The 24,374-nt window shown below is 45.1% G+C and overlaps 3 protein-coding genes across 6 annotated transcripts in view; 1 reads left to right on the forward strand and 2 right to left on the reverse strand.

Annotated features, from left to right (window-relative positions):
* dpep1 (dipeptidase 1) overlaps window positions 1–925 on the forward strand; it is a 30,151-nt gene extending 29,226 nt beyond the window's left edge. For both annotated transcript variants that reach the window (XM_086107701.1, XM_086107700.1), the window contains one exon: window positions 761–925. In XM_086107701.1, coding sequence (XP_085963827.1) covers window positions 761–925 — 165 coding nt within the window. The remainder of the gene's footprint in view (window positions 1–760) is intronic.
* Window positions 926–1,135: 210 nt separating this feature from the next.
* Window positions 1,136–9,986, reverse strand: slc22a31 (solute carrier family 22 member 31). Its single transcript, XM_086107699.1, has 9 exons — window positions 9,513–9,986; window positions 7,649–7,752; window positions 7,413–7,567; window positions 4,704–4,872; window positions 4,314–4,459; window positions 3,505–3,613; window positions 3,138–3,352; window positions 2,884–2,995; window positions 1,136–2,576 (listed from the first exon to the last, which is right to left on the reverse strand). Exons 1-9 carry the CDS (start codon window positions 9,900–9,902, stop codon window positions 2,132–2,134), a joined length of 1,845 nt encoding a protein of 614 aa, XP_085963825.1. The 5' UTR covers window positions 9,903–9,986; the 3' UTR covers window positions 1,136–2,131.
* A 1,809-nt stretch (window positions 9,987–11,795) lies between these two features.
* Window positions 11,796–24,374, reverse strand: part of ankrd11 (ankyrin repeat domain 11) — a 75,333-nt gene continuing 62,754 nt past the window's right edge. For 2 of the 3 annotated variants that reach the window (XM_086107713.1, XM_086107712.1), the window contains exons 8-14: window positions 24,046–24,193; window positions 19,533–23,943; window positions 16,787–19,442; window positions 16,571–16,669; window positions 16,265–16,408; window positions 16,075–16,167; window positions 11,796–15,580 (exon numbers count right to left, since the gene is read on the reverse strand). In XM_086107713.1, the coding sequence (XP_085963839.1) occupies window positions 15,395–15,580; window positions 16,075–16,167; window positions 16,265–16,408; window positions 16,571–16,669; window positions 16,787–19,442; window positions 19,533–23,943; window positions 24,046–24,193 (7,737 nt within the window). In that variant the 3' untranslated portion in view covers window positions 11,796–15,394. The remainder of the gene's footprint in view (window positions 15,581–16,074; window positions 16,168–16,264; window positions 16,409–16,570; window positions 16,670–16,786; window positions 19,443–19,532; window positions 23,944–24,045; window positions 24,194–24,374) is intronic. The other variant, XM_086107714.1, reaches the window with a different exon arrangement.

Consider the following 24,374-nt stretch of genomic DNA (forward strand, 5'->3'; position numbering starts at 1 on the left):
CCCATGCCAAATTCATTCGACATAAAAATGCAGCGCCGTGCACTTCATCAGTGGATGGGGGCATCATAAAAGTTTGATCAAGCCTGTAAAATGCTTGTGCAACACGATACACTCGTGGAACCAAGAGCAACATCGAAGAGACAGAAGGTGCCGATTTTATAGTATGCAATAGTCATAAAAAGCCAATCCCAAAAAAAAAAAAACATCAAGTGATGCCATTTCCAGCAAACATAGTTTCATGAATGGCGGTGGGTTAAGTTGCATGTTTCCAGAACTTCAGATTAAATAATAACAAGATTTGTATGACAGCGTACATCCGATCTAAATATTGGGGATTGAGCTGACGTTGATTCCAAATCGACTCAATATCGTCAGTAGCTTGTGGCGCCCTAAGCAAAGCATTGCTTGCCCATCTCATTTTCTCATGGCTAAAACGTACAATCCTGAAATGCTATTTCAAAAGACGTCCATGCGAGTGTTTCCGGGATGTACCCTGGCTTCGGCCCACATCCCAAAAACTTGCTTTGGTTATCGAAGACTAATTTGTCCATACATGTCAATGGTTGTTCGTCAACCGAATCTCACCCAAGACGGCTTTCTTATTACCCGCGACCCGAACGAGGACAAGCGGTACAGAAAATTGCTTCACATCAAGCAGTTACTTTCTGTCTTGTGTGCTGCCTTAGATTGTTGTTGGGGTTTTTTTTTTTTTGTGTGCGCGCACGTTTCTGGAGCCAATTGTTTTGCCGGTGTTTGACAGGTCCGTGACAGCCTGAGCAAGCAGAGTCCAGATGATGTCCCCATCCCGTTGGATGAGGTGACGAATCCGTGCAGGACAAACGATGGCTATCCCAACGATGGGGCGTCCCCGTCACTCAGCGGCGTGACTCTTCTTCTCCCGCTGGCTTTTCTGACCGTCGTCTAACGACGCGCTTCATCGGGGAGCTCCCGCCTTCGCCGTTATGCCGAGTTAGTTTGTGGAAGCGCGTTTGTGTTGCTTCATGGGATGAATGTCATATGTTCCGGCAGAACAGTTCTTCGGGATAGCTGTCTTATTCGTTTTCCATGCGACGGCCTCTGAAGTCATCTGATGCACACACAATGAAAACACTGGGGGGGGGGGGGGGGGGGCGTACTATTTTCAAGACAAGAGAGCCACCTAGTGGAGAGAAGTGCACAACTCACAAATGTTCCTTGGAAAAAGTTCCTATTCACTAAAAATAAAAAGCGGGTTCTCTCTCTTCCTACGAGGCCAGTCAAAACTACATTCAGTGGGCTTTTGTGTGATATAAGCACATCGTCTCATACGAAATGTAGCATGAAAAGACAATGGTATTTTTTTTTCCAACACAAGACACAGACAGACAAATCGACGTATTGTGGAAATCTCTGGCTTGAAGCATGTCCAATTTTGAGCCTGAATCGCCGAAAAGTTAAGATCAAAAGACCTAAATGTAATGTCGTCTTCCAGAATGCCACTGCACGTGGTCCCAATTCGAAATACAAACGTGCTTTTAATTCGAATACCATTAAATCAGATGGCAGCTACACCCGTGACGTGTGCAAGTGTTTAACATGCTTAGGCGCAATAAAGAAATCAATGCAGAATGTCTGACTTTCTTCAACAGTGCGAATTGTTTGGCGCCCTCTAGCGGGTTCCGAAAACATAACAACAATTCCAAACAACCACCGCAAGCGGGCCCAGCTTCCCACCACGATTTCAACCGCATTAGAAGTCTGATTGGCTCAACTTAAGAGGGCTTTTGGGAATCAGAGTTCGGCTGCAACGGAGACACTGGTGAGTCACACTGTCAGACTTAATGAAAAGTGCATGAGTTGCTCATAAATGGACAAAGTGCTGCAGCTCACATGATCGACAGCACTGACACGGTTAAGGGTGCTTCCCAGCTAAAAGCGCGCACAAATGAACCATTGCTGACTCACAAACCTTAGCGTGTCTATGGCCTTGTCACACAAAGCAGCCATGGCAAATACAATAGATGTTGTTTTTTTCCCCCCTCAGAGTTGTGTTGTGTCCGTTGAAATGATTGGCTCCTACACACTGAGCAGGCAAAGAGATGACTTCAAGTGTGAAAAAGAACTCATGGGGTATGTTATTGTTGAAGACCGCTCAGTCTTGTGACGCCTCCCTGAGCGGTTCACTCTCCTGTCCCTGCGCTTCGCTATCGGACAGCAGGCGATGAGTCGGCACTGCGATCCTGTAAGGCAAACTGTCTTTGCTCAGCATCTTCCTGGTGGCACTGACCAGGCGCGAGTAGTTGTCAGGGTTGTAATCCGACAGCTGGGGCCGGGGGCTCAGTAACGGCAGGTTGACCCTGTCCACCTGAGACGAGAAGAGCGGCGGCCGGCGCTGGCTCTCGCCGTCCTTCAGCGAGTCGGGCAGGGGCTTGCGCTTGCTCTCAGGCAGGAGCATGATGGACAGCACGGAGAGGACGGCGAAAGAGGCAAAGATGACGTGGTGGAGGAAGTAGCCCCCGTTGTTCTGGAGCTCCATCAGGGAAGAGGCGGCCATGCCCACGCAGCCCGCTGCCAGCACCAGACCGAGGCACCCGCCTCTGTTATGGGTGCAAGAGAGAAAGTTGCGAGAAAAGGAGGCAACGCATTTTCTATTAAATTACCGCGATAATCGTTGCCACAATATTAGTGGATCAGTATTATCACTTTCGATTACGTACGCTAATGAAGACATTTGTTCTTACAAACAACCCTTTCATGCTCACATATCAACCGAGCCAGAATACCTGTGGGGGGGGGGGACTAAAGAAACCAGTTGTGCATTATGAGCCATGGGAGGTTTGAGTCAACGTTACAAGGCTCCATTTCGGCCGCCTTTTCATTTAATCCAGTTTGAGGGAGACTTACCGCACGACAGTAGGCATCACCTCGCAGGCGAAGAAGATGCTGAGCATGGCGAGAGCTTGAGAAAACAGCAGACCCACAATGGAAAGCACCAGCACCAGGCCCCCTTGCAAGTCTGACAACACAGCAAGAAAACACTCGTTAGTTGCAAGGGACGAAGATTAGACAGCACACATCAACAAAAAGATTGCAAAAAACAAACATTACTTAGAGCAAAAGAAATTTTTAACATCATTAACCATTAAAAATGGGCATACACTGAGTGAGCGCCAGCAGAAGCAGCGATGACAGTCCGGTGACGATGGCGGAGAGCAGAAGCATACTTCGCCGACCGAAATGATTGACGGTGGAGCAGATGAAAATGCAGGCCAGCGTTCCCGTGGCGATTCGGACAAAGTAGCTGAAGTAGAGGTTGGTGGAGGACGCGTGCAGGTTTCGGGTGAAGCAGTATTGGATGCCTGTTCCAATCAAGCTAGAGAGAAAGCAAACGAAAACAGTCAACTGAGAGACCGAGGAAGTAAGCGTGACACTCACAATCAGCTCACAACACGACTGGCTTATCTAAATACAACATGTGGCTTGTTCCTTGAAATCAGTCAGTTGAGAGAAAACCAAAAAACTTACAGGGTGAAGCTGAGGATGAGGCAGTTCTTCCAAATAATCCGAGTCTGTCGCAGCTCTAAAATGGAAGAACATCTTGGCTGGCGCTCTTCATCGAATACCGAATCAATCTCTAGACACAGAAAGAGAACAAAAACTAAATTCACCGACCGGCGGAACAGTGAAATGAGATCCAATGCAAATGTTGTACCATATTTTCCGCACTAAAAGGGAGACCTAAAAGCCTTCCATTTTCTAAAAAAACTCACATCGCGCCTTAAAATCCGATGTGCCTTGTGTATGGTCATTACGGTAATATTTCGACCCCAAAATGACTCCTTGCTCGAGACGTGCTGACAACGCAGAGGTCAAACTTAGGGCGAACGTTTACGAAGTTGAACACGGAAATAGAGCAGCGGCAAGAGAATTCAACGTTTAACGAGTCAATGTTATAACTTGCTGTTGGTTAAGTAACTGTGTCGCTGCTTTATTAACAACGTTTTACTGACATCTGATTGTTCTGTTGGTGTTTCCTTGAGCGTAGCTCCATCTAGTGGATGCATTGTAGATTGCGTCTTATAACGCAGTGCGCCCAATGAATGAAGAAAATTACAAAATAGGCCATTCATTGAAAGTGTGCCTCATAATCCAGTGCGCATTTTAGTGTGGAAAATCCGGTACCCCCCCCCCCCCCAAAAAAAATCAATTATGCTCATTTTTAGTGAGGACCCAGTCAGAGCTCTGAACTGTTAATCGAAGACTGGAGCCGAGAGCGCAGCTGGTTGCAGTCCCACGTGCACAGACATTCGCTGCGAGAACAAACACGAGCTCACCTGACAGCAAGGTTTCACCGGGGAAGAGCTCGTCTGGTAAACACTCGCCATTCCTGCTGGAGAATTCCCGGAGGCTCCTCTTCACTTCAGGGATCTGCGCCGTGGCCAACAACCAACGCGGAGACTCAGGAAACAATGACGCACAGCTGAACAAGACAATTGTCTTTCAAGATATCGTGTACATGGAGAGCAAACACACAGCACAGATCTCTCTGGATAATGTAGACAAAAATACCATTTTGGGTCAGTATGACAGATCATGTGACATTCATTTTGCTCTGAACAACAAGTTCTTCAGCAGACACTCGTCATAAAACAAACATATTTCAAGAGCGCTTCCTGCATCGTGTGTCCTTCCGTCCCAAACTTGGCTCTGCGTGTATGACTCACCACCAATAGGAAATGAGCAGGAGCAGAGGTAACGTGGTAACAGCCTGCAAAACCGGCCAATCGCGACACAGAACAGCGACGCCTGGCAACAGCAGCTCAGCAAAGATGCCGAAGAAGCCGCCGATCATGGCAACCATGAGACGATGCGGAGGGTCACACAGCTCCAACCCTGGGGGGGAATCATGGTTTTCATTCGGAATTGCTAATGTCATTAATTACTGATGGATGCATTGACAGCGTTTGCATATAAACAGAAGGGCATTCCTCTGGGACGAATGAAGGGACAGACAAAAACCCACTTCCGTCTTGACTTAGTTCTTCCTTTTTAAAAAAAAAAAACATCTTGTCCATCTGTCTGGCCGTCCGCAATGAACTCCCATTTTTGGGATGGAGAACGGAGGACGAGATAGTTCTTCCTTTAAAAAAAAAAAAAAAAAAAGTAAGGACGGAAGTGGGTTTGCATCTGTCCCTTCATTCGTCCCTAACCGAGTTACGACCGTGGTGGTGTCAGGAGGCAAAATAACAAGGCCAGAGTGTAGCCAAATAGCTAACAGGCTATTACTAGCGCAAACTTTTTCATCTCCACAGTATTTTTACATCAACACCGAACATAAAGTACCGACACGCATTTCATGACAGATTAATCCATCAGGTTAAAAAAGCCGTCTGCGTTGAATATTTCTCGGTGCCCACCCACCAAGATGCTTCTGCCATTTTGAGGCATGGATTTCAAAAATTGAAATTGTTATTATTATGATTTAATTTGATCGTAGCAGCTATTTTTGTATTCCATCCATCCATCCATTTTCCGAACCGCTTGATCCTCACTAGGGTCGCGGGGGGTGCTGGAGCTTATCCCAGCCGTCTCCGAGCAGTAGGCGGGGGACACCCTGAATCAGTTGCCAGCCAATCGCAGGGCACACAGAGACGAACAACCATCCACGCCCACACTCACACTTAGGGACAATTTAGAGCGTCCAATCAGCCTGACATGCATGTTTTTGGAATGTGGGAGGAAACCGGAGCACCCGGAGAAAACCCACGCAGGCCCGGGGAGAACATGCAAACTCCACACAGGGAGGCCGGAGCTGGAATCGAACCCGGTACCTCTGCACTGTGAAGCCGACGTGCTAACCACTGGACTTTTGCATTGTGAAATACTATTGTTGAGTTGTCACTAGGTCACTAAGACAATAAAAATATATGGAGAAACAGTGGTGTCATTTTTGTTTGATTGATGGCCAGTCTTATCTGCAACAGCCAATCACGGCATTACTGAAAATAAGGTTCGGTCGGCGATATTCGCGATGAATATCCAAATGTTTGCATGCGAGAGTCCCGCACATTTTTGTGTGTGTCCGCAAATTCAAAGTGTGGCATTGTGTAATGTGGCAAGACATGTGGTGTGTTTTGTATTTTCTGGACGACGCGTTTTCTCTCGGGAAGTGAAATAACCTTCATAGTGAGCACCTCCATGAAGAGGGAAAACACTCGAAAATCCCGAATACCTGCACGCGCATTGGAATATTTTCCAGAGGTTGATGTGAGCCTTAAGTAAAGATGTCACCAGAGTTTGCAGCGATGGGTTATATAATTGGGGTGGCAGTAGCAGATCTGTAACGGTTTGCTCATCCTGCATGTGTGTGATTCTTTTTTTTTTTTTTTTGTGATGGTGGTGTGCAATGCAAAATAAAGCAGAAGAAAGTTCAACTCTCGCTTAGGAATCTTTGAATTCTAACTCATTCAATAAAAATCCACATTCCTCCCCTAACAAACAAAATGCTCAATAAAGCAACTCAAAGATAACGCTTTCTGCCATCAATGTTAACTCGTGACGTTGTCAAACTATGCAACGTGTCACCTTTAACCTCTCTTTCCCAGCGACTGGATTCTTGTTCCACTTCCCTCCTCTCAGAGTAGGTAAGGGGACAAAGAGAATGGGAAGCTCCCTTCCTGCCTACTTTCTGCCTTTAGGGGCGGCCCTGCTATTGTTTTCACATCTCCAACATCCGCAGGACATCACCCAGATATTTCCCTCGGTCCACAGCCTAAGGCGACACGAGACCAACTTCAAAAAGTCTGGACTCAATCTCGCCATGACGTCGTAGGAACGGGGAGTGTTGTGTACAGTGGGTCAAAAACAGAGATGGGTCCGGATATTAGAAAAGGATGATGCTGAAACTCTGCCCTGCCTCTCCCGAGTCCTTGATAGACAAATATCATTTCCACGCAGGGCAGTTTTATGGACTAAAATATTCGGTACGCTTTGGACGTAATACGCCCGCCTGCCGGAGACATCTCGACGTACTGATTGAATTCCTTTCCAGTTGCAACAGACTTGTCAGTTGTAAGGTTACGGATGACATCGCAAAAATTTGAATTTAAGAAACGAAGGTGATTCATCATGGATCTGCGACATGATATATTTATCTTTTATATGGGGTTTAATCCAAAACATGCGTTGAAACATAAAGGAAAGTTTTTTTTTTTTTTTTATAAAATAGCAACATATTGGTGTATGTTCTGAATTTGTAGCAATTTATATGCTAAAGTTGTACAAAGGAAAGTGAATCATGAATTTTGCCTGATCCGATCATAAAGGTGTGCATGTTACATTTCATTTCTATTGCTGAATATTCTTTTGATTTTAAAAAAACAAAACAAAACAAAACAAAAAAAACACTCACCATGTGAGCTCATGCAACTTACTTGCTATGTACGAGGATAAAAAGACCCCAGCGAGCATGATGCCCTGAGAGAGACGAAGCAGCAGAAACACCACAGCGCTGTTGGACAGACATACGGCCATGCCAAACACACTGGACAGAGTGATGGACAGGAGAAATCCTCGTCGTCGACCGAGCCTGAGAAATACACAAAAATCACACTGAAATACGACTTCGGTCAAATGAACACGAAACAAGCACGACCGCAATATTATTTACCAGTCGCATAATGAGCCGATGAAGATGTATCCCAGAATCCATCCTGTCATGAAGCAGATGTGCTGAAGGGGAATTTTCCAGTAGTCACCGCACACCAGGTTCCACTGCCACAGAAAATAAAGCATGCCGTAGCTAACATTGTAAAGTGGGAGAGATTCATGTTGCTATTGATGAAAGTGGGAACTGTGATTCGACAGAATTTGGGCTATGTAAAAAAAACTAACAAAAAAAAAAACAGGATGAAAGTAAAATGACTTAATGGGAGGATTTAAGGAACATGAATCATCTGCCGACAGCACGCGGGATGATACTTAAGCTCCATCTTTTCCAGGCTCCCCGTTCAAGTCACAAATCACTGATCTCAGCGAGTGAACAGGCGGGAATATAGATCATGTCAACCCTAACCGAATCAAGACGACTGCTGACGGGATTATCACATTCAAGAAAAGTGGTCTTCAAAATAGAGCCTGCCAACTGCCAAGACATTGGTTTCCGCTCATCCTTTACCCTCCAAACTGATCTCGCAATATGCTGCCATTGGTCAACACCCAACGATCCGCACTCTACACGGGGTCGCGGCGGGTCTTTGGGTACCTTCGCGTGGCTCACAGATCATCTGTCTGACAGTCAATTTTGGCAGACTAGCAAAGCAAAAGACACAACTTGCTCGTCAGCCAACTAGCAGTGAGACGCCACGAGCAGTGGTGAAAAATCCTGGTGCGTCTCCGATTGAGCCAAGCCAGGTAACGGAAGATATTAGCAAAGTTCAAATACAAAGTATAATTAGGTCCTGTACATTTGTACACGGTGATGAGGTCCAATTTTAGATACTTCACAACGATAATCCTTTTTCACTGATCGTGTTTAGGGATTCAAAAGTGAAGTATCGAAAACAGTCGTCTGCATTATTCTGAAGCAGGTTTGTTGATCCATAATTCAGTTTAAAAAGAGATTAACACAAATTAAAACGAAGGGGTTGAAAACGTTTCTTGTGACCAAAGCTGCCAGGACAGTGAATTTGTCTCCCCCCGCCCCCCTACTGTAAACAGTTGGCAATCAGAGGAGATTATACATCTAAAACATAGTGTAGCAATACACTCTGCATGGCGATTTGGCTCATTATCACTCCTCAAGTGGTTGCAAGTTCAAGGGGAACAGCATCAGACACGTCAAACCATCAGAACGGGGGGAAAAAAATAAGTATCAAAGGACAGAACTCATCCTTGGCACAAAAGGTTTTGATTCTAAGAAACAACTTAAGTCATTCTTGACATTTAATAAGTGAAAATGTAATTCCAATTAAAGAAAAAAAACATGTATAATGTTGGATCCTGCCTTGCATCCATCAGGTCTGAGATGTCTTCTTCAATATTTGCAGACTGGGATGGATCTTTATTTGCATGTTACACAAGGAGACACCATCACACATTAAGCGAGCTTCTTCCAAGACATAAGCAGACCCACACAAACATTGTTTCTCCTTTTTTTGCATCTGCAATCGCAATCCACTGTCTTAGGAAATCTTTGTACGAGATTTTGAGTGTGTATCTTTGTGTTTAGATAGATAGATAGATAGATAGATAGATAGATAGATAGATAGACAGACAGACAGACAGACAGACAGACAGACAGACAGACAGACAGACAGACAGACAGACAGACAGACAGATAGATAGACAGATAGACAGATAGATAGATAGATAGATAGATAGACAGATAGATAGATAGATAGACAGATAGACAGACAGATAGACAGATAGATAGATACTCTATGAAATGGCTTTCCACAACACAAAGGCTTGCCAGCGACTGGCGTGTTCCTTAAGGCGTTATTGGGGCTAAGTTACCCAAGCGAAGCTCTTACCTCTGTCACGAAGTTGCTCTGGAGCCCCGAGAGGCGAGCGTATTCCCAGCCCTCCGTGCAGCTCACCTTCTCCCGGGGAACACTTTCGGACAAGTCCGAGGAGTTCGGAGGGTACTTGTAGAGCTCGCAGTGGCTCAGGCCGGTGCCGTTGACCCAAGGGACGGTCAGCTTCAGGTAAGCTGACTTGGATAAATTGGCGAGGAGGAAGGCGGAGGGAAGGAGCCGCGGATCCGGTTTGCAGTGGTACGCGTCCGGGATGGCCGTGTAGAAGACGTCGCTGAACAGGTTGAACATGACGGCGAAGCTGGGGAACCAGCTGAACGCCACCACCAGTTTGTTGTAGCGTCCGTAACCGCCACTGTGAGGGAAAACCTTGGCCTCGTAATCCATTTCGAGGGGCTTTGGGGTCCACTCACACACGCCGGTGTGCGCAGTACAGTCGTCTGGGTTGGAGTACACGGCCGCCAGCCTGTGGAAAGTTAAGCACGCCGGAGGAATGAGAGGGCGGGACGTCAGAGTCACTGGCTTGCCTTTGACGCCCCCGTGTGCGGAAAACAACCCCAATCACATTTGTGAGGCTTTTTTTTTTCTGTGTATTTATGAATCAACCACGATGACATTGTTGCTCTTAGGTGCGGGTTCCTAATATGAGGTGGCAAAATGAGTCACACAAAGTAGCATTTGGACAGATACTTGTGGAGCCGGTACGAGACAGTACAAACTACCGATGAAGCTCCTTCACTTAACCCTTTCATACAAATGTTCCACGCTTACAGAACATTTTCCGCATCAGTTTTGACCCTGCCCCAAAATGTCCTAGTATATTTGTCTATATCAGCGATTCTCAAACTATTTTCTGTGAATTTTTCTTTTAGCCAAAGTACCCACTAACCAGGGCAATAGCATTTTAATTTTACGTACTTATATTTTCCTGAAACATTTACATAATTATTTCCAAAAGATTTTTGCATGGATGCTACTTTTCAAATACTGTATATTTTAAACTCTCGCGTACCCCATGGAGTGTATTCACATACTCCCAGACGTACACGTACCCCCATTTGACTACGTACTACAGATCTCCATCACTTATGAACTAGTCACTAATCACATGTCTGACATTAGAAAATGGATGGTTAATTTTTAATCGACAGTTATTGGTATTTACATGATCATTCTTATGCTATTTTATCGTTTCACTGCTTGAAGATTGCCCCATGACCCTTCAAAGACCAACAGATGCATGTTTCTTCAGGAGCCTGTGTGTGTTTTGGGAACTTCGGTTTTGCATTGGATAATGATCCACAACACACCAGCAGGTCAACTTCTGAATGACTTAAACAAAATTAAGGTTTTGTGGCAATGATCAAGCCATTCTCAGTCCAATTCTCAGTTCATATTCCAGATGAAAAACCTTCAAGTCACTTGCTGCAAGAGAAATATGAATCTGAAAGTTGGCAGTCCAGTCACAAGGCGAAAGAGCACGTGCTTTAAAGAGGCTACTATCTTTGAAATATACTGTTGTTGTTTAATCAGTCATCAGTTCTCCATTTGCTAATAAATTTAGAATGGTCCAGATGAGGGCAAACAACCAAATTAGCCAGTGACCTGGCTGGGTGATTTCTTTGAGGCTATTAGATTACCACAAAACTAAAGTTGGCCGTTATGTCAGAACTGCTATTTTAAACGCATGGCATGACTCACACGGACTTTAAAGCTAGTAGTTTCTTTCCATAATCAGAACGTTTTTACTTCTACATGGACTTGCATGAGTTTAAAATCCATCTTTAAGATTAAAGATTGGAAAATTTTCCTCACGGCAAACACAAAACAAAGGGCCATAGTTTTAATATTTCAAAATTTTATTAACGAACATAATCTCTGAAGAACAACAGCAGTTCTCGCGCTCTCTGTACATGCAACTGTAGAAAATAATTTTGAATTTTTACTTTTCAGTTTTAGTCTTACACCCACCCATCGTCATTTCAGGTTCTCACATTATTTTTTGTTTTGTATTTTTTTTCTTTTTTCAGGAACTCAAAACCAGCTAAAAGGTCAAAGTACTGAATTTCTATTACAGCACTGACGATAGCATCAACAAGCCCTCAAATTTGCCCACCCCCACCCCCTTAGCTGCTCCAACAATATGTACACGAACTACATTGTACAAAAAAAAAAAAAAAAGTTACATCAGATCCACCTGCGGCGAGCGTACTCTGCTCATTTCTGTTTGAAGCCCACATTCTACACAACTTTTCAGACTAGTACAAAGAAGAGGGTGCAAAACGTCCTGGGAGGTTTTATTTACACAACTATTTACAGAATGTCTCTTTCACGCATTACAAGGAGGAAAATTTACACAGCGGAGACCAACTTAAACCAAAACATACCACAGGTGCCAGGAAAAAAAAGATAATAAATAGGTTATTTCTCACAATTTAAGAGTAGTTCTCCATGCTTTGTGTTAGTCATTGTCCATTCTAAAAAAAAAAAAAAAAAAAAAAAAAAAAAAAGGGAACAAACAGCTACAGTCTGGGTTTGAATAAAAAAATGACGGAGAGGAAAAAAAAAAGGCTTGAAATCGTGATACTATCAAATGAAAAAATAGCAATTATGTATATCTAAATCCAGTAAGAAAACCACAAAAAAATCTAAATTATGAGTGAATGTGAGGATTGTAGAGGTAATATGTTGCTGACTGAGGTGGTGTCAGGCTAGCATCTGCATCACCACGGCCAAGTGCTCGACTGTGCATCTGACCACTGATGTGCGAGCACTCGTTGGATGCGGGAATCACTCGGTATGGCTGATTATTCACACTTGGAAAAATCAACCTATTGCTCTGTGTAACGACATGCGGGTGGGGGTGGGTTCTGGGAGAAAAAAACCCCCCCAAAACGTTTCCAATGATTTGCACAGTGTGCATCTGTGGCAACCATCACCATTTCAAGCCTTTGTCGTTCAAATCAGTGATCGATTGCACGAGTACAAACAAAGGCTGACGGACAAAAGCAAAACACAGAGGATGTCTTGTAAACAATAAGTGAGGGTGTCGGCGGACAAACACAGTAATGGGTTTACATTCTGCTTCATAAGCAATGTGATTGACATGCCACTGGTGTGAGAAACAAAAACACCTCGGAGATACATAACATACAGATACAAATCAAGAGTTAAAAAGACACACAATAATTCCGTGACCGAAACACAAACCTAATTTTGGAAGAAACCAACACAAACCAAGAACAAATAAATGGGGGGAGAGAAGGGGTAAAATATAAACGTTAACGTGTACCAACCTGGAGGGGTGTAACTATACTTCCAGCCACTTGTCTGCACAGCGTAATAGCAATCGATTACACATCCTAAACACAGCAATGACTTTATTGACTGACAGTATGCAGACGGCCTTTGAACTCATTCGCTGCCAGCCCAGTTAAAAATGGATCTTTGACGTCTATAGTCGTCAATGGCATTAAATGAGCTTTTAATGAGAGTATCGGGAACGGAACAGAATCACATTTCGAACAATAAAAGATGGCAAAGACGACACCGATTTCTGCGTGATTCCATTTGGGAGTTTTCTGGAAGAAAAAGGTAGCCAAATTGTGTCAATAATTGATCAAACCTGCGACTGGAGACAAAAGCGTATCAGTTCTACGAGAACAAATCTTAATTGTACTGATTTCAGAAAGGGGATCCAATCGCTGAATGAGTTTCTGTCAATATGAAACAGACTCGCGAGCATCCAACAATTTCAAGGCCCATAGTCAAAAGTACTTAGTGTTCTACCTCACCGGTTCCATCCAGTGGGTCAGCATTGCAATGTGTAAGGCTAAGCAGTAATGCGGAACATGAGTCAGACAGAAAGTGGAAAAAGGTCAGCATGGAATGAAACCTCTCAACTCTCCAGACTCACTCTTATTTGAGACATGTGAACAGAATATGATGACCCTGGCGTTTTCTTTGACAATACTATTGGATGAGGAGAAAATATTCCAAGCCAATTTTTGAATGGAAAAACAAACAAAAAAAAACTTAAAACATCGAATATAACCACAATGGTTGAGTCCATGAACGACATCACGAATGCTTTCATTCAAACAATAAATAGCTGTGACTTTGCCCAACAATGAGTACATTAGTTTTCACCGGAAAAGGCATTTTCTTGGTTTGAGATTTCTCCGATATAATTGTGTAGTAAAGCAGTGAGTAATATTCCTCTATCAGTTAAATAAATCCTCGTCTAGTCTGCTACATGTGTGGAAATGTGTTGGTTGGCCTTTTGGGGAGGGAGGTGGGGGGTGGGGCGTTCAATCCAGAAGTGGTGTCTGTCAGCCATTTGTAAGTGACGGTGATGTCGTTCCAGGTGATGGTGACAGGTAGGACGATACAACTTTGCCTTTCCAATACTGACAGAATTGAGTACATATTTGGCCCACAGATATGAGGGAGGGAAAGTGCTGCCCAAAAGTGAACTGTACATAAAAAGATACTTTTTTATTTCTTTTGTTTTTCTTTACACTTACTTGAGTGATATTACAGTACATAGGTTATTTACAACTGTGCAGTAATGTGTGGCAAAATAAATTATCTAGAAGGCAGCAAGAATACATTGGTTAACGAATATAAAAACTGTACATCATTTACGGAATACAACTTTTTTTCAGTTTGCTTTTGTTTGTTTTTTGTTTTTTTTCCCATTAAACTAATATTGGCTCTGTAGTGTTTCAAGTCACTTCCTCAGAAACAATGAAATGCCCAAGTAAAGAAATACACAAAAAAAAACAACAATATTTCTCCCCGCCTGACAAACGACAATTTCTCGATAGTCTCTTTGAATGTCAACATTCATTTATGTTTGTTTTTTCGTGTTGTCCTTGTGGTGCTTTTGCAGTCCAGGGTGCTCGGATGCCTTTTGTGGAGCAAGTGGGCTGGTTGAGAACCCGCCGGTCTGACCTCAGGGGACCCACTGCGCTCCTTGTCGTCTGTCCTGCGTGGCTGAGAGGCAGTTTCTTCCTCCCAGACTTGCGCGCGAGCACACGTGCGCGCACACACACACACATACACGCACGCACGCACACACACACACACACACACACACACACACACACACACACACACACACACACACACACACACACACACACACACACACACACACACACACACACTTGTATCCATTTGCCGTCTCAGATTTGACAACGCGTACAGCCCAAATCCACCAGCACCTGCATCGAGATTCCTGGTCTGTCACTTGCAGTCATCTCATCGTGGATTCTCAGCAGATCCACAAGATGCACCAAGGTTTTGTTGACATCCTCTGGGGAAGCACCGACTTGTGCTCCTGGCCCCAACAGGGGAGGATCCTTTTCAGCTCCTCTTATGGTACACAGGCACCACGCTGTTGTTGGGAGAGCTCCTCTTTTGACACGTCTCCCCAGTGATAGGTCTTGTGAAGCAAAGCCCCCAAAAAATTGACTGCAGAAAATATATCTCTGTCCCCCCCCCCCACCCCCCACCCCATCCCTGGTCTCACCAGCGCCAAGCACAAGGGAGTTGTGGGCCAGCGCCGCAAAGCAAAAACGGTTTCTGCTATTCATGCTCTGATCACAAAAGGAGTAAAAACTTTTGAGAATGAAAGTGCAAGTTGAGTATTTTCTTTCCCCCAGTAAAAACAAGTTTCCTTCTTCAAGGAAGGGAACCAAGAGCATGTTTTTTTTTGTTTTAAATCTGCACTCTTCCACAGTCCTTTTGCCGTTTTCCTGTCTGAAGGCCCTTCTCAAATTTGCTAGCCCTTTCCATTTGTTCTGTTCAACAAATTCTCTCTGAGAAGAAGGGATTCGGATAAAGTTGACTCTTTATCGCTCCGCCAAGAGGTGTCACGCCGGCAGAAGGACAAAGTCGTCGTTGACATCAACCATTGGAACGTAGAAGGACGGCACTTCATTGACACACAGGGACTTATGTCCGGCAGGATCCAGTTCCTGGACCTTCAACTGCCATTCCATCCTTTGTACTGCGTTGAGGGCTGCCGCCTCGTGCTGTTGCCGCATCAACAGACATGTCTGTAACAGAGACACAGAATGCATGAACGACACCGCTTGTAATGGAGAAAAAAAAATTATGTGGTACCCCAGCCCCTCCCAAAAATATTGTAACGTGTGTTGTAAAGGTGTGTGTGAGGGGGGGGGGTTGACAGTGTTGTACTATATCTTAAAAAGTAATAATTAAATGGAATGTAAAGATTGGAATACTTTTTTGCATAATGATTTCAAGCTTCATTTTAGTGGACATTGTGCTGCTGCCTTCGAGTGTGCATGCCTTCTGAGGGTGTGCGTTGACCACCAGAGGGCAGCAAGTGGACTTTTGTGAAATGAAGTTCGATGGTTTGGTTCATAAACATGTTAATTCTTTGTCTTATGTTTAGTTTTACATCAAACTCCCAACTTGTAAGTGGAAATAAAGAAGAGTTAGCTGTACTTTCGCTGCTCTTACTTCGAAAGATGCATAAGCTAAGTTAAGGTAGTAACAGTGTAACATCCTATCACGAGATTTTTACCTTCATACGGTCATATTTATCATCCACATCCTGAATCCAGGAGATGAACTGTCGTGCGTTGAAGCGATCTCTCACCGATTTATTCTCATCACCCTAAGCAAACATGCCAAGTTATGAACAAGGAGAAATAAAATAAAATCATCTTATCATCACCGTCCAAGGTACACGTATGTACGAATACAATTCCTACCTGGCTCTCTGATGGCATATTGTATACTTCGGAGTCCAAAAGCATCGTGCAGGCACTAAACGGCACCGCCTGATTGGCTATGGTCCTTGCAGCTCTGCAGTGGACTCGCAACACTTCTTGCTCGCACGAGACGATGAGTTTCTCCTGGTAACATAAAAGAAGATTGAGAAAACAATCAAGGAAGCTGAATTCAGTTGCATTTTTTCAAAGTTCAGTCTTGAAAAAGTATTGGCGGGAACACCAACCGCAAAACACAAAAAGCAATGTATGTCATCATGACTTGGATGCGGAGACCGTTTCCCTTACCCGTTCTATGCTGTGCTGCAACCGGAGCTTTCCCCTTACTGCCTCCTGTTGTCTGAAGAGCTCTTTCAAAGGCTCTGACAATGATGGCGGCGGGGCAATCTGTTCAATGCCAGATTCACAGCAAGATACACCCATTGAAACTTTCTGACAATGTTGCCAAAGGAGACCGAAACTATCGCATGCTGCCATTCTGAAGACAAATCGACCGAAACTTACCACTGGGATATGAAGCTTGCTGAGAGGCTTCCCATCCAACAGATATGAGCCAGTGTAGGTTACATACTCAGCGTAGCACTGCGGAGCTTGCGGGGTGATGTAGCACAGTATTTTCCTCTTTTCCTCAATTTTCTTCCTGATCTGCAGATACTCAAAATACGGGTTGGAGCGATCACTGTGGTAAGGCTCGATGTCATCCAACTTTATGGCGTTGACGACGACAGCCAGCGTCTGCTGAATCATTTCCCGCGTCTGTTGCATGGCCGTGTTCACGAGCTGTACTTGCACCTGCTGCCCAGTCGAACGGGGAAACTTCCTTTTCCGCGGGTGCTGGGTTTGAGAATCGTCTTCCTCTACAGGTAGTGGACGGCCTTTGCTTGTTTTGCTCAGAACCACTGTAGGCGAGGTGGTCAAAGAAGTTGGTACAGAGAGAGTCAGAGTGGAATTGGATGCAGTCGATGAAATGCCAAGCAACGAGTCTTTGTCTTTCTTCAGAGATGAAAAGGCCAAAACTGAATTGGGAGTTGGCGTTCTCGTAGGAATTGCGTTAATGGTCACTACTGGACTAATGGTCACAGACAGGGAAGTTGTTGAAGTTATGGTTGGAGAAGAAACCGCAGCAGAAAGATGATTCTTTGCCCGGTTGCGTGTCATCCTCTGAGGGATTTCTTCCACCTTTTTGGGAATATCCGTGGACACTGTGCTCTGGGGTACCTGCACTGGCTTTTGTGTTGTTTCTTGAGTGTCTGAATGTTCCATTGAACTGGGAGGGGTAACAGCCACTGGGAGATGGGGACCAGGATCGGGTGAGGAAGGTTCGGTGAGGGGCTCGGAGACGTTCTCCTGTCTCGCCTCTGACTTGTCAACGGACACGGTGTCGTCTTGTGGCAACTGCAAAGACTCGGGCAGGGGTTGAATCTGGATGTGATGTAGTTGGCTGGTCTCGGATTTCACTGGTGAGCACAACATATGTGAATCGGACTCATCCGGCGCTCCATATGGCATTTTACTTTCCAACATGATGCTATGTTGCGTGAAAGCCAGAGGGCTATTGACCGGAACACTCTGAGGCTCGGGGTCCAACTCCTGCTGAAAGGTGTTATGCGATGATGGGACAACTAAATCTTGCCCAGTGGGTTCCCCCAGCCTTTGGTCTTGAGCAGAGCATGGAGTCTCCACATGACCTGAATGGTCTACCTGCATCAAGTCCGGGTCATCAACATCCATCATTGTATGTCTGATGTGAGACTTGTTCAGGTCAACAAAATCAGAGTCTCGATGCTCAGCTTCTTCTGGCTTTTCCGGGAGCGGGAGGTCAGGCAAGGAGAATGGTCCAAGGTCATCCAGCTCATCTGCATCAGTAGAGAACGGATCTGCCCAAGGAACAACTGGCTCAGGAGCAACAGCTGAAGTGAGATGCCCGTCGGTGGTAGGACAGAAGGTATGCGTGCTCTGCCTGCTGCCTGGCTCCTCACATGCGGTCTCCGTGTCCATCTGGTGAGTAACCTCAATATTTGATCTGTTGCAGTCCTGGAAAAAAGACTCGAGTCTTGTGGAGGATGAGGAAGTATTTAAATAACTGGGCTCCTCATCCAGAGCTGTATCAGGTCTCTCGAGAGAAGGAATATCAGCCACAGCCTCCTTCTGCTCATCAAAATCCTCAGGGTCTTCTTCCTTGTGCCACCTATTCCAGGTGGCATATGGAGGAGTTACAGATGGGTGTCCGGACAAGTGCTGCAGATCACCTTCTGAATGAGAATAAGGACTGGTTATTTTGGAGACGGCAGCTTCGATCTCCCCATATGTCCGATGGGGAGATTTGAGGTCCACTTCGTGGTTCCAACTCATGCTGTGATCATAACAGTTTTCTCCATGGTCGGGTTCGGGATGCGGAGGAGTGAAATGCTCAACCTCTGGATCTTGTCGATCTGGCGACTCAACGTGCCAGCTCTTTCTCAAAGGTTCCTCAACTTGAGCGGGGAAGGAGGGGGGTTCCTGCGTTTGCAGCGTCTCGTGCGCCGCACAATGATCGTCATCTCTCCTTTCATCTAAATCGAGGTCTTCGCCTTCATCTTCCTCTTCTTCCTCTTCTTCATCCCTTTCTTCTATGACAGAGGGGAGATCTGAGAGGACGAGGTTAGGCTCACTGTGGTGAGGTTCCGAGATGTCATCAATGTCAAGTGGGGGCAGTGCTGCAGGAGCCGGCGTCGGTGGTGCAGCAATGTCAAAGCAGGGCTCCAGCGGATCTGGCCTGTGAACAGGTGTAGATGGCTTCGGCAAGTAACTGCTGTAAACACCATCAGAAAGATGCTCACTGGTCTCCGTGCAAGGGAGCGTCGGTGTTGCCAGATCTGGTGCGGGATGACTCGGCTCCTGCCGAGGAGACAACAACCTAATGGGAGAGAAGTAGGGCGAGGGCAAGCTCTCGAGTCTATCCGCAGAGGCCGATTTCTCTTCTAGAATTTGTGAACCAGTAGTCGGGTCAAATTCAACCGACGGATCGCTATGCTGTCGAAGGAACTTGTCAGCCTCAATTTTGAACTCTTCTTCCAGAGGCCTGCGTACATCAGAGGAGGCAGAACGGCTGATGAGCGGCAGCTGGAGGTTCTTTGCTGGGGTGGGGCATGTGCCTTCCTGAAAACCTTGGGAGTACCTGCTGATGGGTAAAAGAAAGACAGAACATTAGAAAAGAGTCAATGGTACAAACAGATTAAAAAAAAAAAGACAAAATCAAATGAGAAAATACCTTTCAAAGAAGGACGGTGAACACGCATTCATAGACATCGTCATGGCTGAGGAGTTCTGGCAATCCAGCCCATCAAGCATAATATCCGGGTAATCTTCTGCACTGCAAGACGGAGTCCGCGGAGTCTGCATGACTTCCTCGTAACTAGGGCAAGAGATGACGGATGTTGGTGTGGGCACTCCAGTCGGCCTGTTGTGTTCCGACCTGGGAGAAGCCGGGAGGTTCTCTTTCATTTGATGGCCGGGCAGCCAGTCTTTTGAGTTGTGGCTGTCTGCAGGCGGTTGGAACTTCCGACTCGGGGACATCATTTGAGCTGGTAGGCCAACGTCCTTCAGCTTCTTCTCCTTGAGACCAGACTCCAAGCTGCATGACTTCTTCGAGGAGAGCTCACCACGGTTCTTCCTCACTTCTTCAGTGGACTTGGCTTTGTCCTTAAGTTTCGGGTCTCCCGACTTGGGTCTCAGCTTCTCCATTTGTTTCATCCTCTCTTTATGCCTTTTGTGGCGCTCTTCGATTTCTTGATCTTTCAGACTCAGCATCTGACCAAAGCTCGTCATTTGATAATCACCATCGACCAGGAGTTTTTCACGTGGCCGGTTATCTTTCCGTCCAGTGTCTTTGGACAGATTGAGCTTTTCATTTTCATCTTTAGTTTTCGACTTGGCGTGATCTAATCTGTTGTCTTTCTCCAATAGATCCCGATTTCTGTCTTTTTTCAGGTCAAATTTAGGGCTGTCTTCTTTTGATCTGTCTTTCAAAATTGTGACCTGAGGGCTCTCTTTTAATCCTGACTTGACATCTTCTTTGGAATGCTTTGACGAACCAAATCCATCAATGTGCTTGTTCCGTTCCTCCTTAATTTTGTCTTTATGTTTTTCCTTTTTCTTTTTGTCCTTCATTCTGTCACCGATGACAGCAGTCGCTTTGTCTTTTTTGGACATCTCTTTTTCAAATTCTAACGTCTTCTCAAAATCGTCTTCGCCATCTCCTTTCCCGCTGTACGGGAAAGTGTAAGGATCTGCCTCGAGAGGCATGGGCTCTTTCTCGAAAGGCAAGCTTTCCCTGCGACTGTACATGTCTCTGATTTCTTCCGTTTTGTCGCGTTTATCCTTCCTGACCTTTTCTTTATCTTTGTCGTGGCTTTTCTTGGACGAGGAGGAGGAGGAATGCCGATGTCTTTCTTTCTCTCTGAACTTGTCCTGGGGTGTGGAGATAGAAAGGGAGTCCCTCCTGTCATCAGCCATATCGGCAAGGCCGATGGAATCATAGTAACTCGCGAGGATCGGCTCGTGGCCCCTGTCCGTGAAACTGTCTGACGAAATGTCGCTGTTCTTGTCATTGGAGTCATCCTTGTAGTCATTCATAGCTTCTTCTTCCAATTTTTCTAGGAGGGACTTTTCATTTTCACCACTGCCCTTTGACGGCTTCCTCTCCTTGGGATTGTCCGTCTTGTCTTTGTATTTGTTTTTTGTTTTATCCTCACTGTTTTCCCTTTTGTCCAAGAGCTTCTGCTTATTTTTCTTCTCTTGGTTCGAGTCCACCGACATTCGGTCTTTTCTTTCCTTATGTTTGACATCGGCAGATTCTTTCTTGTCTTTGTTGTGTTTCTCGAGGGAGCCCTTCCGCTCCTTGCCTGTGTCAAAGGTGGTCTTTTCTTTCTTCTTCTCCTTATGGTCTTTCTCTTTCGCCTTCTCGGCACCGTGTTTCGTCTCTGATGACATTTTCCTGACTTTGTCTGATGGAAAGTGATCCAGATCCTCTTGATCAGGTGTCGAATCTTTTCTGATCGAGTCAGAAACGTGAGCGCCATTGTAGCCGTCCTCCTCATCGTCACTTTCGTCCGTGAAAATGTCTGCTATTTTGTACCATGTCTTCTCTCTGATTTTCTCTGGCTTTCTTTCCTCTTTTTTCACGTCAAAGAAATCCTTTTCTCTGTCGGTATGTTTGTCTTGGGAGGTCTTTTCCTTCTTGTCCTTGCTCTGCTCCGATGACATCTTTCGATCTTTGTCCTTGCCGTGAGACTCTTTGTGTTTGTCTTTCAGGCCTTCCTTCTTGTCTTTGGCCGCGCGATCAATGTCCTTTTCCTTGGCCGTTTTTTCGGCGGAGAATTTGTCACTCTTGTCCTTCTCCTGGTCCGCACCTCGGTCTTTTATTTTCTCTTTGTGCTTCTCTGCTTTTGTTTTCTCTCGTTTTTCCATTCCCTCAAACTTCTTTTCTTTCTCCTTACCAGAATGGTTTCTCTCGCGGATGTCGCATGACTTGCTGACAGCGTCCATTTCTTTGAAGAACGAGTCATTGCCGTAGTCTTCCCGAATTGACTCTTGCTTGAGTTTCGTGTCTTTTCTCTCCTTCATGAAGTCATACGAATCTTTGCGTTCTCGGCTGTTGTCCAGGGAATCTCTGTCTTTTTTGTCCTTACCCGTTTCTGTGGATTCTTTCCGCTTCTTATCTTTTTCAGCAGAGTGACCGGAGTTCATTTTTTGTTTCTCCGACCAATCTTTTTTCTTCTCGTTCGTCTTTTCCGAACAGTCTTTGTCTTTCTTTTTGGATGTGGCCTCCTTCTCCGGTCTTTTCTCGCTATGATCCGATTTCTTGTCTTTCACTTTTTCTTTTCTCCTCGTCTCTTCCTTGACGGTCTCAACAATGAGTTTAACCGAATTATTGGCTTTGTACTCTTTATACTCTTTGACAGGGACATCCCAGCTGTCATCTCCATAGAGAGAAGAGTCCGAGGACATCTCTGAGCCCCATCGGTCATGATGGTCATCTGAGGCACTGAGCTTTGTGTCATCCAGGTTGAGGAAACGGTTGTTGACGTCATAGCTTTCATATTCTGACTCGTCTTTGAGAACTTTGTCCTTTTTACATTTCTCCTCCTTGGTGCTTTTCTCCTTGTCAACCTTGAGATGCTTTTCCTCTTTTTGTTCATTTTTCCTATCTGGCCGGGATTTCTCCTTTGACTTTTTCTTCTTCTCCTCTTTATGGTTTTTCTGTTTCTCCTCCTTGGCTTTTTCCTTGACGTTTCTCTCCTTGTCAGATTTCAGGGGCTTCTCTCGCTCGTCCTTATTTGCTTTGTCCTTGACCGAGTCCTTAGTTTTCTTATTTTTCTCCTTCTCCGCTGTTCTATGCGAGTCCTTGCCCGATGACCAGTCCTTTTCTTCAGACTTGCTTTTGGAGAGCCTTTCTTCCTTTTTGGAATGGTCTTTCTCATGTTTCGATAACTTGATCTTGCTTTCGGCCGGTGATTCTGACTCCACGGTGACAGACTTTTGCCTTGAATCATCAAAATCAAACGAATAGCTTTTGACAAATTTTTCGTTCATGTCTTGATTGAGCACGAGGCTGGGGGCCTTCTCCTTTTCTTTGCTTTTGTGCTTGTGCTTCACCTTATGCTTCTTGAGCACTTTACCGTCCCCGTCGGTTTTGGAGGCTGTACTATCAGCGGTGGCATTTTTGTAGATGTCAGAGTTTTTCTTGTCCATTGTGTTATTGTGGACATTGTTGTTCTTCTTTTTGTTGTCTGGTCCTTTCCGCTTCACTTGTTTTATCGATTCAATACTGGACTCGGAAGAGGAGTAGTCTGACTCACTGGACAGCCTGGTTCTCACCGAGTCAGACAGAGAACTTACATCCGACCATGTTGGAGATGACACCGTCTTCCAGCCATCAGTCCTCCACTGCTTTGGGTGTTGCTCTGCTAGTGACGGCGCTTGTTTCTGAGAGTTGACATGCGAGGAGGAGGACGTATTGAAGCCGGAGGATTCTTTCACAATCATTGAAGAATCCTTAATGCTGTTGGAACCTTTATCGTCTTCGCTCTCTAGATCGCCGCAATCAGAATCGGACGTACAGAATTTGTCATTGACTTTACCGAACCGGACTTCTTTGCCAACGTTGTTTTTACTCTCCTTCTTCCTCTTCTTTTTGACTTTATTCTTGTCTTTCAGTTGTTTGGAACTCAGATTTCCAGAGTCTCTTGTCTTGGCATTTGTTTGAAGGGCCTGTTGTCGCGGCGTCGGCGCCGGCGTGAAACAGAGCGTCCTGTCGTCCTCATCTGAACTGTTACTGTCCGAGATGATCCGTCGGACGGCTTTCTTTGGTGTCAGCGAGTTGCTTTTGGAATAGGTTTTGACCTCCATCTTGGGTATGGAGATGAAACTGTTGGCCTTGCTAACTGTGTCCTTACGGAAGTCTTTTTTCAAGAGGTGCTTATCATCCACGGGGGGGACTCGCTCTTCCTCGTCATCTTCGTCAAATTCATACTCGTCTTTGACGGGTGTGACAGCAGATTTAGGAGGGTCCAATGCTTTCCCTTTTAACTTCAAGCCCTTCTCAAACTCAGAGTCTGTGTTATTGCCGTCGACAGAGCTGGAAGGGGCGCACGAGGGAGCATCCTCCTCCTCTGAAGATTCTGCGTGGAGGAAAAAAAAACAACGGCAAAGGTAAAGAAATAAGAATTAGATAGGATAGGAATCACAAAGCACTTCATCAGCGTTCGTATTAAACTACACACCTGAGGAACTTTCTTCACTTGAGGTGTATGTGCCTTTCCCCAGCAATAAATTCAGCATAGTTGGAGAGTTGGCAACATTCAAAGGCGTTTCACCTCTTCGGTTACTTTGTCGTGGGTCCCCCCCATACCGTAAAAGAAGCTTAACCACCTGAAATAAATGACAGAATTAGGTGAAGGTTTGAAAAAAAATGCAATAACTTTTTTTTCTTATGATTTATGGTGTGAAACTAATTCATCACGTTTCATATGATAATACAAGTTTGGTGCTGAAGACATCCAAAACAACATATCTTATTTGTGATGCAACATTGAGCTTTACCCAAATCTTA

Source organism: Hippocampus guttulatus, chromosome 3 (genome assembly GCF_054856545.1).
Source record: "Hippocampus guttulatus isolate MCC_2025c chromosome 3, RoL_Hgut_1.0, whole genome shotgun sequence".
Lineage (NCBI taxonomy): Eukaryota > Metazoa > Chordata > Actinopteri > Syngnathiformes > Syngnathidae > Hippocampus > Hippocampus guttulatus.

Coding starts and splice junctions, on each gene's coding strand:
- slc22a31 (XM_086107699.1), bottom strand. CDS start 9,902: ATGGATTACGAGGCCAAGGTTTTCCCTCACAGTGGCGGTTACGGACGC. Junction 7,568..7,648: donor ATCGGCTCATTATGCGACTG/GTAAATAATATT, acceptor TGTATTTCTCAG/GCTCGGTCGACGACGAGGAT. Junction 4,460..4,703: donor CTGCTCATTTCCTATTGGTG/GTGAGTCATACA, acceptor TGTCTTGTTCAG/CTGTGCGTCATTGTTTCCTG.